The sequence below is a fragment of the Rhyacophila brunnea genome, unplaced genomic scaffold, assembly GCF_057557595.1.
Source record: "Rhyacophila brunnea isolate RB1 unplaced genomic scaffold, BYU_Rbru_1.0 scaffold_2, whole genome shotgun sequence".
Classification (NCBI taxonomy): domain Eukaryota; kingdom Metazoa; phylum Arthropoda; class Insecta; order Trichoptera; family Rhyacophilidae; genus Rhyacophila; species Rhyacophila brunnea.
The window spans coordinates 43,550,548-43,563,824 of NW_028232859.1; the positions used below are offsets into that span (position 1 = coordinate 43,550,548).

The window sequence follows — 13,277 nt, forward strand, 5'->3', positions numbered from 1 at the left end:
TAAAGCCGGAAGCATCCAAGTCCGACTCAGTTTTACGTTTGGGTTTATAATAAAATTCGCCTGACTATTCATTATTTTTACAGTCATAATACGATACAAAAATATAAGCTGCTACAATAACTTGCTACTTATCCAAGTGAAATTTTGATGACATTTAAACAAAGATGATAATTATTATGAAGAAAGGGTGTTTAGTGTTGACACCAGGCTGACCGTTAATTTTTTGTATCGAACCCTTACAACGCATGTTATGAATTATTTTTAGCTTAATCGTTGCGTGTAATAGTCGTCTAATCTGTGAATCTGCTCGTGTAATAAGAGCATAAGATATGAGTTCATAATATCAGAACCAGAAATAATATTCATTTAATTCTTTGCTGAGATAATACTGTATCAAGATTCGTATTTAGTTAAAATCATAAATTATCTACCTAATAAAGTTTTTATTGTGAGAATATGTAGATGTTGATATTAGATCAAGTACATTATAAAAGTAGATTATTGCAATAAAAATAACGACCAGAATGCTCGCAATTTTCGTTTTAAATTAAATCCAGATTTCATCAATAACTTTTTAATTACCTTACCAAATAAACTTTCTTATTTTCCACAAATTAAAATATTTGCAACTAATTTACGATCGGAAACGCTCGCTCCACCTGATAAATCATGACATGTACTTTTTACATGATTTTTTGCGTTGCGTTATCATGGCATAAGTATACTATTGTAGCCGATAGGATTAGGTGTTAGGAAATCATATTATTGTATTCATTTATATACGGTTTTTTGTTTGGGATAAAAACGAAAAGTTTAGTAGTGTGTAAGTAAAGCTCGCGCGTGCGCAATATATACACTGTGCTTTTTCAGCGTCTCCCCCGCCATTCTCGCACGGCGCCGCCGGCGTCCACCGACCACTACGCGCTCGGCGTCTCGAATCTCAGAACACTTTGACGTTTCAAAGTAAACACAACAATTCACTTGTCATTCGGTTGCTTTCGGCACCACTATCATAATACATCGCGGGATTGTAAATTAAAAATAAAACTCACCGCCAACCGTAAAACACGACGCGAAATTTGCATTCACAGCTGTGTTGAGTAGTTGTACTATCTCTCTGTCGCGTGTAGTTTCATAATTTATTTTGTTGTCATCCAAAACATGTTGGACATCGCGAGCGTCTGCTGTCATCGGTGTATTGTTTACTTTGACAGATCGGCAGTGTGAAACGCCACCGCCTAAAGATAGCTTGTTATTGCAGCGGAACGCGAAGTTTTCATAAGAAACGCCGGTATATAATATTTGACTCTATCAACTGTCATATTTTCATTGAAAGGTAAGCTCTAATACCCGTTCTTCATTTTATTTATCATAACCGTAGAACAATATTTAAATAACATAATTCTCTTAATTCCCATGAAACACCTGATGTTATGTCATACTTTATAAGATGGTTTCATACTAATATACAAATTAGTTACAATGTAACATATATTAATTTCAAAATCGTGTTATATTATTGCAAACATAATCATTCTTATCGAATTCTGTTAAATTCAAAAAATATATACATACATTGTCAGTAGGTCACGTCACTTTAAAATATACCAATTATTTAGTTTAAATTTAAAAAAAAATGTAAATCGATTACCATTAATGACTTCATTATTAATGTTAAATTACATTACGAGACTACTAATCTAATTATTTTATAAATCTACATACCTAAATGAATATCTATTTTTAATTCTTTAACAATAATATTATAGTAAGCAACTACTTTCTGAAATCATTTTGCTTGAATAACTTAAATGTTAGCGAATCAAAATACAATAATTATTTAGTAAATGACTTATTTGTATTATTATCTATTTATCGTATTATCATAAAATATGTCTTTTCATGTTTAAATTGTGAACTTGTTAAAAGGCAGTGTTAGAAATGTATCTGTATTATTTGGCAAACATATGAATAGTAAATAATGACTTGGTAATTTATAAATATGTGGGGTATTCAAATGTACGAAGATTTTTGAGCAATTCTATTTGGTTTATTGAAAGTTTCGATGGCATTTTAGTATTAAATTTAATAGTTAGCTTTATATAATTTAACCGTTGCAGCTTATTTTCTCCTTTAACAGAGAGTTAATTGAATTGAATTGAATTAATAGATTTAAATTATCGTTTTATAATTAAGTTTTAATTTAACAATTACAGAATAATTTATGAATTGTTTACATTACTTTGTATTCACCAAACTATGTTATTAAACATTAATTCTATATATACTTTGTAAATAAATCATTATATAAATTAATAATTGAACTCTTTTAATAAAAAAAATATTAGTTATGAATGTATACTATAACATCTATAACTGTATTAACGTAATATAAACTTTATTTTTATTAATATCCGATTTGCTTCGGTTTGAAAACGTCATAAATGTAATTTGATTATACAACTTTAATATATATTTTTTAATCAAAATTAAATAAATTAATGTTGTTTTGTTTGCTTAATTCAAACGATGAGTCTCATAAAATTAGACCCCTTTGTGACTCATTCCATTCGAACTACAAATCACGAAATCCCCAATCCAGGCTGTAGACAATAGTGCCGTTTCCCATGCATCTTTGGGGAAATTACAAAGCGAAGTTGTTATTTTAAATGGCCCTCAGTCATAAAAGGTTTTAGCCTTAATTTGGGGCGTTATACTCCCCGCTTCGTGTAAACGGTCGTTGAACCAAGTTTTCGCACTTAAACAATTATTTATCGAAGACGGAAGGAAAATATCAATCATTTTCCATTTCTTTTACTTAAGTTTTTTTTTTTTTTTGTGATTTTACCGAGGCTTTGACTGCGACTCGCTGTCATATCGCCTCTTCTCTTCTAGAAGGGGATCCGTCGATCAGGTCCTCACTCCTATTCTGTTAAATAACTTTACAATTTTGCCTAGCTCTTCCGTCTTACCCACCGCCAGGACACCCTTCAATTCGTCGACATTCTCATAGATATCTGCAATTCGCAGCTGTACTCTGTGAACTTCATATTTGGGGCATTGCAGTGCTATATGTACAATGTCCTCTAAAACATGACATTCATCGCAGAGCTGCGATTCGCTTCTTCCCATGAGGACATCAAATCTTTTGCCCATGGTGTGCCCTGTTCTTAGCCTCAGTATTAACTTAAGCTCATTCCTCGTCAAAGAAGACTCTACAAACCAGGGCACCTCTCGTGGTGTTGGTAGAATCGACTTACTCCATTTCCCCTTTTCTAATGATGCCCTAGGGTGAAAATCTATCCACATACTATGGCACATTTTCTTTATAGCCTCATTCCAGTCCAGGTTTTCTGGTATCCACTGATATGGTACCCCTGAATGGCAAGTTTTTATTTTATGCATCGTAAAACCTACTAAACATAGTAATCGTATGGTGCTGACTTTCGATCAATTCGATCAATTAGACTGTTTTGAGTTTTGGAGTATTGAGATAAGGTGAAAGTAAAGATGCTATTATATGTACCGTATATAGTTATTTACCTTACTACTTATTTCCCATTATCAGACTCTAATCTCGGAGCATAAGATAAGCATACGGTCGTGTCATTTTCTTTGACCCAGTGCCGTAGCTCAGCAGAAAAGGCGTGGGTTGACGTCGACGATAAAATTCATAATGATGTGTTATAAGAGCGTAGTATATACATTATTTTAATTTGGTTAATGTTTTAGTAGGCATGGCGGATGATTCAATAACTGAGAATTTGATTGAGAGGGTGACACTGTTGCTGCAGAAGCCTGGCGATAATGCTGAACTCCTTAGAAGCCTGACTGCAAAACTTCATAGTAGGACAACTAGTCAAGGTAAGTTCTTAAAATACTAATAAACAAAAAAAGTTCGGGTAACTTTAATCTATCACTTTATTCTCGAGCCACATTATTTTTGCTTTATTCACATACCTATGTGCTTATTGGCATCACCCTAGCACGCTCCAACAAAGGGCAGGTAATAGATCACACCATTTTCCTTGCGTCAGCGTCATGTTCCGCGCCTGATATCAAGTAATAACACCTCAATTACTTTCTCCGTGTAAATCTCCCTTTTATTTGTTTGGTGTCGTCTTCTATCGAAAGTTGGCGAACAACTTGAAGTACACCTCCTTATCTTGGGGCAGTCGTATCAGATCCCCAACATCTTGGACATTGAGCCACCTACGAAGATTTTATAGCCAAGTGTATATCCTACTACCTATGCTTCCGTTACCTTCCCCTGCAATATGAGTTGGAGTACATCATACTTATCCATGCGGAACACATGACCGAAGTATGTAGCTATAACTTCTCTTGTCTTATTGGCTTGTCTTAATATCCCCTCATCGATAATGTGATCAGCCCAGGATATCTTCATGGTTCGTTGATGTTGATACAGCCACATATCGAAAACCTCCAGTCTCGTATTTGTCCGTTTATTTAACATCCTGACATCTACACATCCACTAGTAAGGTACATTTTAAGACTATCAACACAGCTTTGTATGATAGGAACAAACCCTAGATTCTTCTGGATAAGAATTCACACATGGATAGCCGGGGACGAAGAAGCTGACAAATAGGCTAAACAACCCACAACAGATAAAAGACCTTCAACCTACACATACTTCCCCTAAGTTACTAAATTTAAACGAAGACATAATAGAGCTATGGAACAATAGATACACAACATCCGCCATAGGATCAGTAACGCAGAAATTTATTCCAAACGTAAACTCTGCCATCACTCTTGCCAGGAACATAAAAATATCACACGAACTCACATAGATACTAACAGACCACGGAGCAGTGCGAGCTTATCTTAAGAGATTTGAATTGAGGGACGATGACTGTTTTCCACGTGACGGCTGCATATCTCAAACTGTGTGGCATGTCATATTATGTCATCAACGACTACCCTATACTAGAAAATAAGCGATAGACTCTCAGAACTCGCATAACCATGAAATTTACCTCCCAAAACCTTACGAAATGTAAACTTAAAAGTCATAAAGAAAATTAATGATATAAATGGAGGAACATAATTAACTATACATCAATGTAACTAATTCTCCTATCCACCTTGTACGAGAAAGAAAGTGCATGGTTATTTATAATAAAAAAAAACATCCAGACATCGATTTCGTAGACCAGTCCGGGTATTATTTAGCACTTGATCCATAAAATTAATTACTATCAGGAAGCAAAAAACAAGTAATTTCAATGGGTCAATACATCTTAAATGAATGCATGTATGTAAAAATTATTGCCATACTGTGCAGATATAATAATTCCGCCATTCGTTTTGTGTGAAACGTGTCATTCCTGCCTCCAAAGAAAACAGAATAAAAAATTGCACAATTTTAGTGGCTAGAAACTATATTCAAAAATAGCATCGTATTCAAAGTTCTTGCCTAAGAGATTCTCGAATCAAGTCCAAAAATAAATAATGTTGTGTCATTTGTCTCCATAACGTGACCAGAATTTTCATTTTCAATATATCAATGGTTGGGCACACTACTTCCGTGTCATCCTATTTCCAGATAATTAATGTTCTTCGCATACAACCATGAGTAACTCTAGCGTTACAGTTTACATAATAACATTATTCACTGGTGGAAGTGCTTCACAATATCTTCAGTACATATAGTACACAACGTCTTTATGTAATCTGACTTACCGTAATATTAGCATAGTATGTAGATATATATGTATATATATTGATAGCTACATGTACGGCTGAACTTTTTCATACGGCATTTCTCATAATATAATAAAATTTATATACGACAATGTAAATGATATAGCTTTTCCATTCAAGAGTTTTAACGTTTACTTTATGTAATCTATGATAATAATTTATAAAATGTTTTATCTTTTAATTAACTATTTCTTTTATTCAACGAATAATTCACAAGATTTAAGAATGTACCATTCCAATTATTGAATATATATAATTTTGAAAAACACTTGAGAAAATATATTATAACCAATAGAAAAAATCTTTTTGAAAAAAGCATGACACCCGGCAGGAATTGAACCTTCATCTCCTGGGTTGATTTGGAAGAACGCTGATGAGCAGGTATCGTAGCATAGTGGTAATGCACAGGGCGCGATACCCAAGAGACGCAGGCTCGATTCCTGACGGGTGTCTTCCTTTTTTCAAAAAAGATTTTTTTATTAGCTATATTTTTTCATTAGTGTTTTCAAAATTATGTATGTCTAATATCTATGTTTTAGGGGTTTTTCGATGATATAGTAGATTACTACATTAATTTATTTTGTGTCATATTTTTTCTGTTAGGTAGATGCTTTTAAATTATATATTGTGTAATGAAAAAATACCAAACACACCAATACTACCAACGCATGTAATTTGTTGTACTGTAACAAAATTCCACCATAAAAGTAATCTAATAAGGAGCAAATTCCTGACGCTTTGCATAATAGCTTGGATTTATGCATCAATTTCTTATACATCGATGTAAAACGCGCGGCGAGGTAACATGCGATCGAGCACACAACCTCTCGTACATTGGGGTCGTCTCGACGCGGAAATTCGCAAACAGGATCACGCCACACCGCCCAAGTGTGCTTCGCTTTTCAAATAATACCCGCCAAATAATACCGTGTAATTCCGGTTCCGCTGGAAATATCTAACTCGAAATCCGATACGCGGCTTTCGTGATTCAAGTTCCCATTTTTATGGGCCACTTTATTACTCGCTCACTTTATACATTTTATGATCGGATTGAAAGTGATGTTAGGAATGTCGATACAATTTACTTACCGCCGTTGGAATTATGCATAACGTTTTTTACACGCGGTGCGGCAATTTCGCCAGTAGGGTGAATGCGTAATGAAAAATCGAAAAATCATCCTCAGCATAGAACTAACAATTTTTTTGTAACCAATTACACCATTGATAATCAAATTTATTACATATTGCATTCAAAGCATCAAAGAATATATCATGTATATTGCCTACTTTGGCTATTATGTCTTTTACATAAACAAATATATATTAACTTAAGACTCACTTGTGAGTAACTTTATAAATAAATTATTGAGTTGAGATAAACAAAGTGGATTACAGTGCTGACGATAATTCCGTGCACAGTTGCCATACATTGACGACGATATGCGACTTTTTGCTATTCGCGACTCGAATGAAATGAGACCAAGAACAAAACGTGACATGTAATTGATGTGAAGACAAAACTCTTTTTCTTTCGCCAACAAGACAACTCTTTTTACTCAACATTTACGTATAATTTTACAAAGATATAGTTTCGTTGAAATAGAATCAAAGGTTAAATTATTTTAGCTGTTTAACCATCATAATCTTTTCAAAATTGTCTTTAAACTAATATAATATCTATAAAAAATAAATCACGTTTTATCCTCCTAGGTTTTTCTAGTTGTACCTATTGTGGATTTTATTCGTATTCAAATCGAGCACATATCTTTTTTTTATATAGATTCGTCTATTAATGCTCGTAGATTTACTATTTTATTACTTATATGATAATATTCAGCAAAATTTACGTATATTGTCTGGGACGTAGCCTTCACTATGAACGACCTAAATATAGATGGGTACTATGTAAAAATACATCACTATTTTATACTACGAGTATTCGAATATTTACATATGGAAAATATATGATATACCATACAAAACATTTAAAGTATCTATCTGTTATGCGCTATCATTAATCAATACTTTCAACCCCGACACCTATGACTATAATATAGTACGAATCGTGTTTATATTAGGGTAAATACGGGGCGATACATTTGAACGCAAGCATCGCGTGACTATTTTGTGAATATTCATTTCTACAAATGCACATGCATTTTCAATAAAAGAAATTTTACAAATATTTTATGATATTTACAATATATGATAACTTTACTTATATTTCTTTTGGCGTAGCACTATTTCTTTCAATGCGGTACTTATTGTTAGACTGCATAACAAAATTTGAAGTACACAATTTAAAATGTTTATACTTTCAAATTATTCAAGTTGTCTCAATGATTGAGTTGTCGCAGCGATTTGTGCACCATGATGCTATAAACGTGTTTGAATGAAAATATTTTAGTGCCACACTTCCTTGTCCCGAAACAGCATTAAAGAAAGAGTTTAGAAAATAATTAAAAAAAAATTGACTTGCTCTGCCGTAATTTCACTTTAGTGACATGAAGTGTCCTCTCCCGTGTACTGACTGCCAAATCAGATAAGTCAGGAGTTGAAAGTGATAAATGTAAGGAGGAATTATCCCATCTTCTATATATACCTTGCAGAAAACTTTTCAAATGCCTCAAAGTTGACCTTGGTTGATATCAATTCGGCGTGGCCAATCGGGCCCATAGATAAACCCTGGCAAACAGCTCCGCTCGGTCGGATCCTATCAGCGGCAGTTCTAAAGGACGTGTTCAGTATCTTGATGCTCGTGCCCGCATGTGCATTGTGCCCATGTTCTATCAAAGGAATACCATGTAGCTTGGCCGTGAACTCAGCATAGTTGGCTTGGAACTGGCTTACCCAGTACGTTGGTATTAATACACCACCAGCTAACGGGTTAACAATATTCCTGTAATATCTCGATGGTTGTGTTGATCCCTCTTAAGATGAGGGTGATCGTGATATGCAATTATTGCAACAATCACCTCGCGTTGCTCTCGTCAGCAAAAACAGTTAAGGTGTCAAACGATTTGTCTTGACGATATCTAATAGTATATATAATATATATTAAAAAATGATAAAATCGTACGCTGAAGTATGATTTTTATAAAAATGTCAACATATAATATGAGACAAGAATACAATCAAAATTTAAATAAAAACTACACGTCATACAGGAAAGAGCGCAAACTCTAGTAAACAATAAAAACTAACATTCACGAGAAAGAAAAAGGAGGCCGCTCACAGTGATACTGCTACTCGTATCCCACTTTACTGTGGTATTTCCATGGTTGACTCCTGTACTTTTACGGGTACTACATACATTCTTCATGCCCAGATACTTGCGTTTGATACAGCCACTGATTGGATGTAAGCGTTCCAGATATGTCATAAAACAAAAAAGCTGTAGTTATAATCATCATCAGCCTGCTGAATCTATCCACTGCTGGATGAAAGCCTCTCCAAGCTGATTCCCCTTCTCTCGATTCTTTGCGTTGCTTTGCCACGTACTTCCGCAAAACATTATCATTTCATCGATTCAGCGGCTTCTAGACCTTGTGGACGTTTTGTACCTCTTAGATACCATTTGATGACTAAATTTGTCCAACGATTGTCCCTTCTTCGAGCTATGTGTCCAGCCCATATCCATATGAGGCTTTCAACAAACTCTATCACATTGCAAACCCTTGTCTGCTTCCTTATCCACTCTTTCCTCTTTTTGTCCTTTATGCGTATATTTATTTATATTATGTATATTTTGGCGTTATGCCCAGCATGCACTTCTCCATACCACGTTGTGCTACTCTAAATTTCTGGATCTCTCTTTTACTGATAGTGCGTATTATAAAATATTCAATCAGATACCTACCAGCTTTATTGCATTTGACATTTTGTTATTGTGATAACCAACAATTCTGATTATGATTGCCGACAAATGGTGGAGGAGAGAAGAGCAGAAAGAGCGCTCTATCTGCAAAATACGCAGACCGAAGAAGCACAGAAACGATATAGCGAGACGTGCAAAAATGTCCGAAAGCATCTGAGAAAGTGCAAACGAAGCTTCATCAAAAGTAATTTTGAGCAGATGGAAGAAGAAGCAAAACGAAATAAAACTCGATCATTCTTCTCGAAAGTGAGCTTTAAAAAAAGAGGCTTTCAACCTATCACGCACGATCAACAGGGTCAGATAGTGGCAAACAAAGAGCAAGTGCTAAACATATGGAAGTCCCATTTTGAAAACTTACTTCAACGCTCTGTACCAGATGAACCTTTGGAATCGCCAGAAATCGCGACAGCAGAACCCCTTATACCGTCACCAAATAGGCAGAGTTTATGGGAGCACTGAGTTATTTAAAGAATAACAAATCGGCAGGAAACGATAATATTCCATCGGAGCTTCTCAAGCATGGAGGAGAAACCTTTCTTAGTGCCATGCTTGAGCTACTGCAACAAATATGGGAGGAAGAAAAGATCCCTGAAGAATGGAAAGAATCACTGGTCTGTCCTATCTTCAAGAAAGGGGACAAACTCAACTGTGCAAACTACCGTGGCATCTCTCTTCTTCCTACTGCATACAAAGTTCTGTCGAACATTATTCTCGAAAGAATTCTGCCATATGCCGAAAACATTCGGGGTGACTACCAATGCGGCTTTAGACGAAACCGCAGTACTACCGATCAAATCTTTACACTGCGCCAAATCTTTGAAAAGAAATGGGAATACGCCCAAGATGTACACTGTCTCTTTGTAGATTTTAAAACCGCATATGACTCTATCGATAGAGAAGCTCTCTGGAATATTTTGAAAGAATTTGAAATACCGTCAAAACTTATAAATATAATAAAAGTATGCATGGACGGATCCAGAAGTAGAATTCATATGCAGGGTAGTATATCTGAATCTTTTGAGGTGTCAGCAGGACTAAAACAAGGCGACTCCCTATCACCAATGCTGTTCAACTTAGCTTTAGAAAAAGCCGTTAGAGAAGCTCTGAAAGCAGAAGGTGGAGTTACCCTGAACGTGTCCCATAAAATATTGTGCTACGCAGATGATTTGGTGGTGCTCGGAGAATCTGAAGAAGAAGTCAGAGATATTTTTACTCCTCTGGAGGACACAGCGAAAAGGTTGAACCTACGAGTAAATGTGGGAAAAACCAAGTGACAAAAATGACAAGAGGCATTGAACCCTCTGGAAACATTGGAATAAGAAACTCCTCGTTCGAGAGAACCTCTCTCTTCAAGTAATTGGGCTCCAACATTACCTCTAAAAATGAAATGTCCCTAGAGCTCGCTGACCGACTGAGACGTGGAAATACAGCGTACTTCGCGCTAAGTCGTCTGTTCAGCTCCAAAATGCTGTCCATCAAAACGAAATTCCGGGTGTATAACGTAGTCATCAAACTGATCGTCATGTATGGATGTGAAACGTGGGGTTTAACGGAAAAACAAGAAAAGGCGCTCCAAGTGTTTGAAAACAGAATCCTCCGGAGAATACTTGGACCCGTCAATGAGAACCACCGGTGGCGCATCCGCACAAACGCTGAGCTCTTCGACCGATACCAACCTAGAATCACTAATATTCTGAGGTCAATAAGGCTCAGATGGGCGGGCCACGCTGTACGATCTGAAAGATCTAGAAATCTCTATAGGATTTACAAAGGCACACCAGCTGGCACTCGACCTCTTGGCCGCCCTCGACGGAGATGGGCGGACAACATTCAAAGGGATGCGGAAAGGCTGGGGATAGTCAACTGGGAAGAGAGAGCGCTGGACAGAGATGCCTGGAGAAACGTTGTGCAGTTGGCCATGGACCTGAACGGCCCCTAGCACCAGTTTAATAATAATAATAATAAATAACAATTCGAAAGAAATCGTTGCCATCGATTGAAATATACGTAACTTAAAAAAAATATTTGGTTTCATTAGTGAGATTTTTGTTATGTAAAAAAGTTGCCTTGAAAGTCAACATTTTTTTCTGTTTCAATGAAAATTTCTTTTAAGCTTTGAATATCATAATATACCTATTTATATATCGACGAGAGCTTATGAAAATATTATTTTTTGTTAGAAATTTGCATGATGACATTATTGAATCGATATAATACTTAATATGAAGACGGTGATTATTTGAATACTAACTGAAATCGATCGATACCTGTAGATTATGCAAGTTTTAAGTAATGTAATAATATGCTAGTAATGTAATATTCAAAAAAAAACGTTCTACACGAATAAGTCTTTACATTATAATAAGTACTCGACTTAATAACCAATTTCATAAATGATTCAAATTTGAGGGAGGATAATGGCGACGCGTGCGCTGATAACTTTTTCACTGAAAGAGGGAGCTAAGTTTGCCAAGTCACGATCGCTTCGGTCTTTCTTTGTGAGTATAATAATATTAAGATTTTTTAAACTTCGTCGCGTGTAAGTTTATATTTCAGAAGGTTTACACTTATTCGAAATTTGACAAACTTTATAACGACATTAAAATAACCTCGTTTGACGGTTGCCGCAATTTAACTTTCAAATTCTGGCATGCCGCTGGATTTACTTAGATGTGCGTGTTATAATTTTAGATATTTATGTATTTAAAACTTTAAATAATGCTTTGATGATAAATCTTTGTTGTTATTTTATTGCTGTGTTTAGACATCATTTTTGGTGCGATTTAAATGGCATCGTTAAGATATGAAAGTTTCCTTATTTTCTTATGTTTAAATTACTTTTCAAATGATGTTTTTGCGGAACGATTTCAATTATTTTATATCTGATAATGTCGCATGCAGCGATACATAGCATTGAACAATCTTAGCATTCCACCCTGACACGGCGCGGTTTGCTGTTGAACTTTCTGAATAAGTTTAATCTAAAATATTCAGTGATCGCATTAACTGACAAATGTCGGTTAATGCGATCACTGAATCTCTATTTTGTGTGTTAATATTTTGAAGATGCGAATCTAAATTAAATCAATGTAGAAAATTGAACTTTTTCGGTACCTATATGTAAAGTAATTTGGCACAAGCCGTGTTCTTGTATTAAAATTTAAAAAAACAACAACAATAATAAACGATTGTATCATGAGATGAGATTGCAAAATAAATCTTTATTGTTTGCTTTATGCTTTAATTTTAATAAATCCGTTCTATTTTTCACAATATTTATAACATAAGGAAAATAAAATACTTCAAATAATATCTACATTTTATAGCACCACACCGCCAATCGAATTTGAGTCGGTTTGCAACAAAATGTTTTTCTAAATATTGAAATCAAAATGTCCATTAAATAAATTAAAATATCATAGATACATAATTTATGTTTACTTGTATTGTTCAGCAATTTTTCTTTTATTTGTTAAATACTACTACAATTTTAAATGTTGCTTCTGTGTGCTCTTCTTTCCCATGTGCACTCGTCACATAAAGTCCCGTAAATTTAGTTACACTTGCATGCATTCTCAGTCTTGAATAACTGCTTTTGAGACGTTATAAAGTCATACAAATACTGGCGCTTCACACCCAAACATTCATGGGTGCTGTGATGTGGTGCGG

At 34.9% G+C, this 13,277-nt stretch overlaps 1 protein-coding gene across 3 annotated transcripts in view; it reads left to right on the forward strand.

Annotated features, from left to right (window-relative positions):
• The first annotated feature begins 942 nt into the window (after window positions 1-942).
• Window positions 943-13,277, forward strand: part of LOC147072356 (cytosolic carboxypeptidase 1-like) — a 175,996-nt gene continuing 163,661 nt past the window's right edge. For 2 of the 3 annotated variants that reach the window (XM_085947034.1, XM_085947032.1), the window contains exons 1-2: window positions 943-1,336; window positions 3,733-3,864. In XM_085947034.1, the coding sequence (XP_085803160.1) occupies window positions 3,738-3,864 (127 nt within the window). In that variant the 5' untranslated portion in view covers window positions 943-1,336; window positions 3,733-3,737. The remainder of the gene's footprint in view (window positions 1,337-3,732; window positions 3,865-13,277) is intronic. The other variant, XM_085947033.1, reaches the window with a different exon arrangement.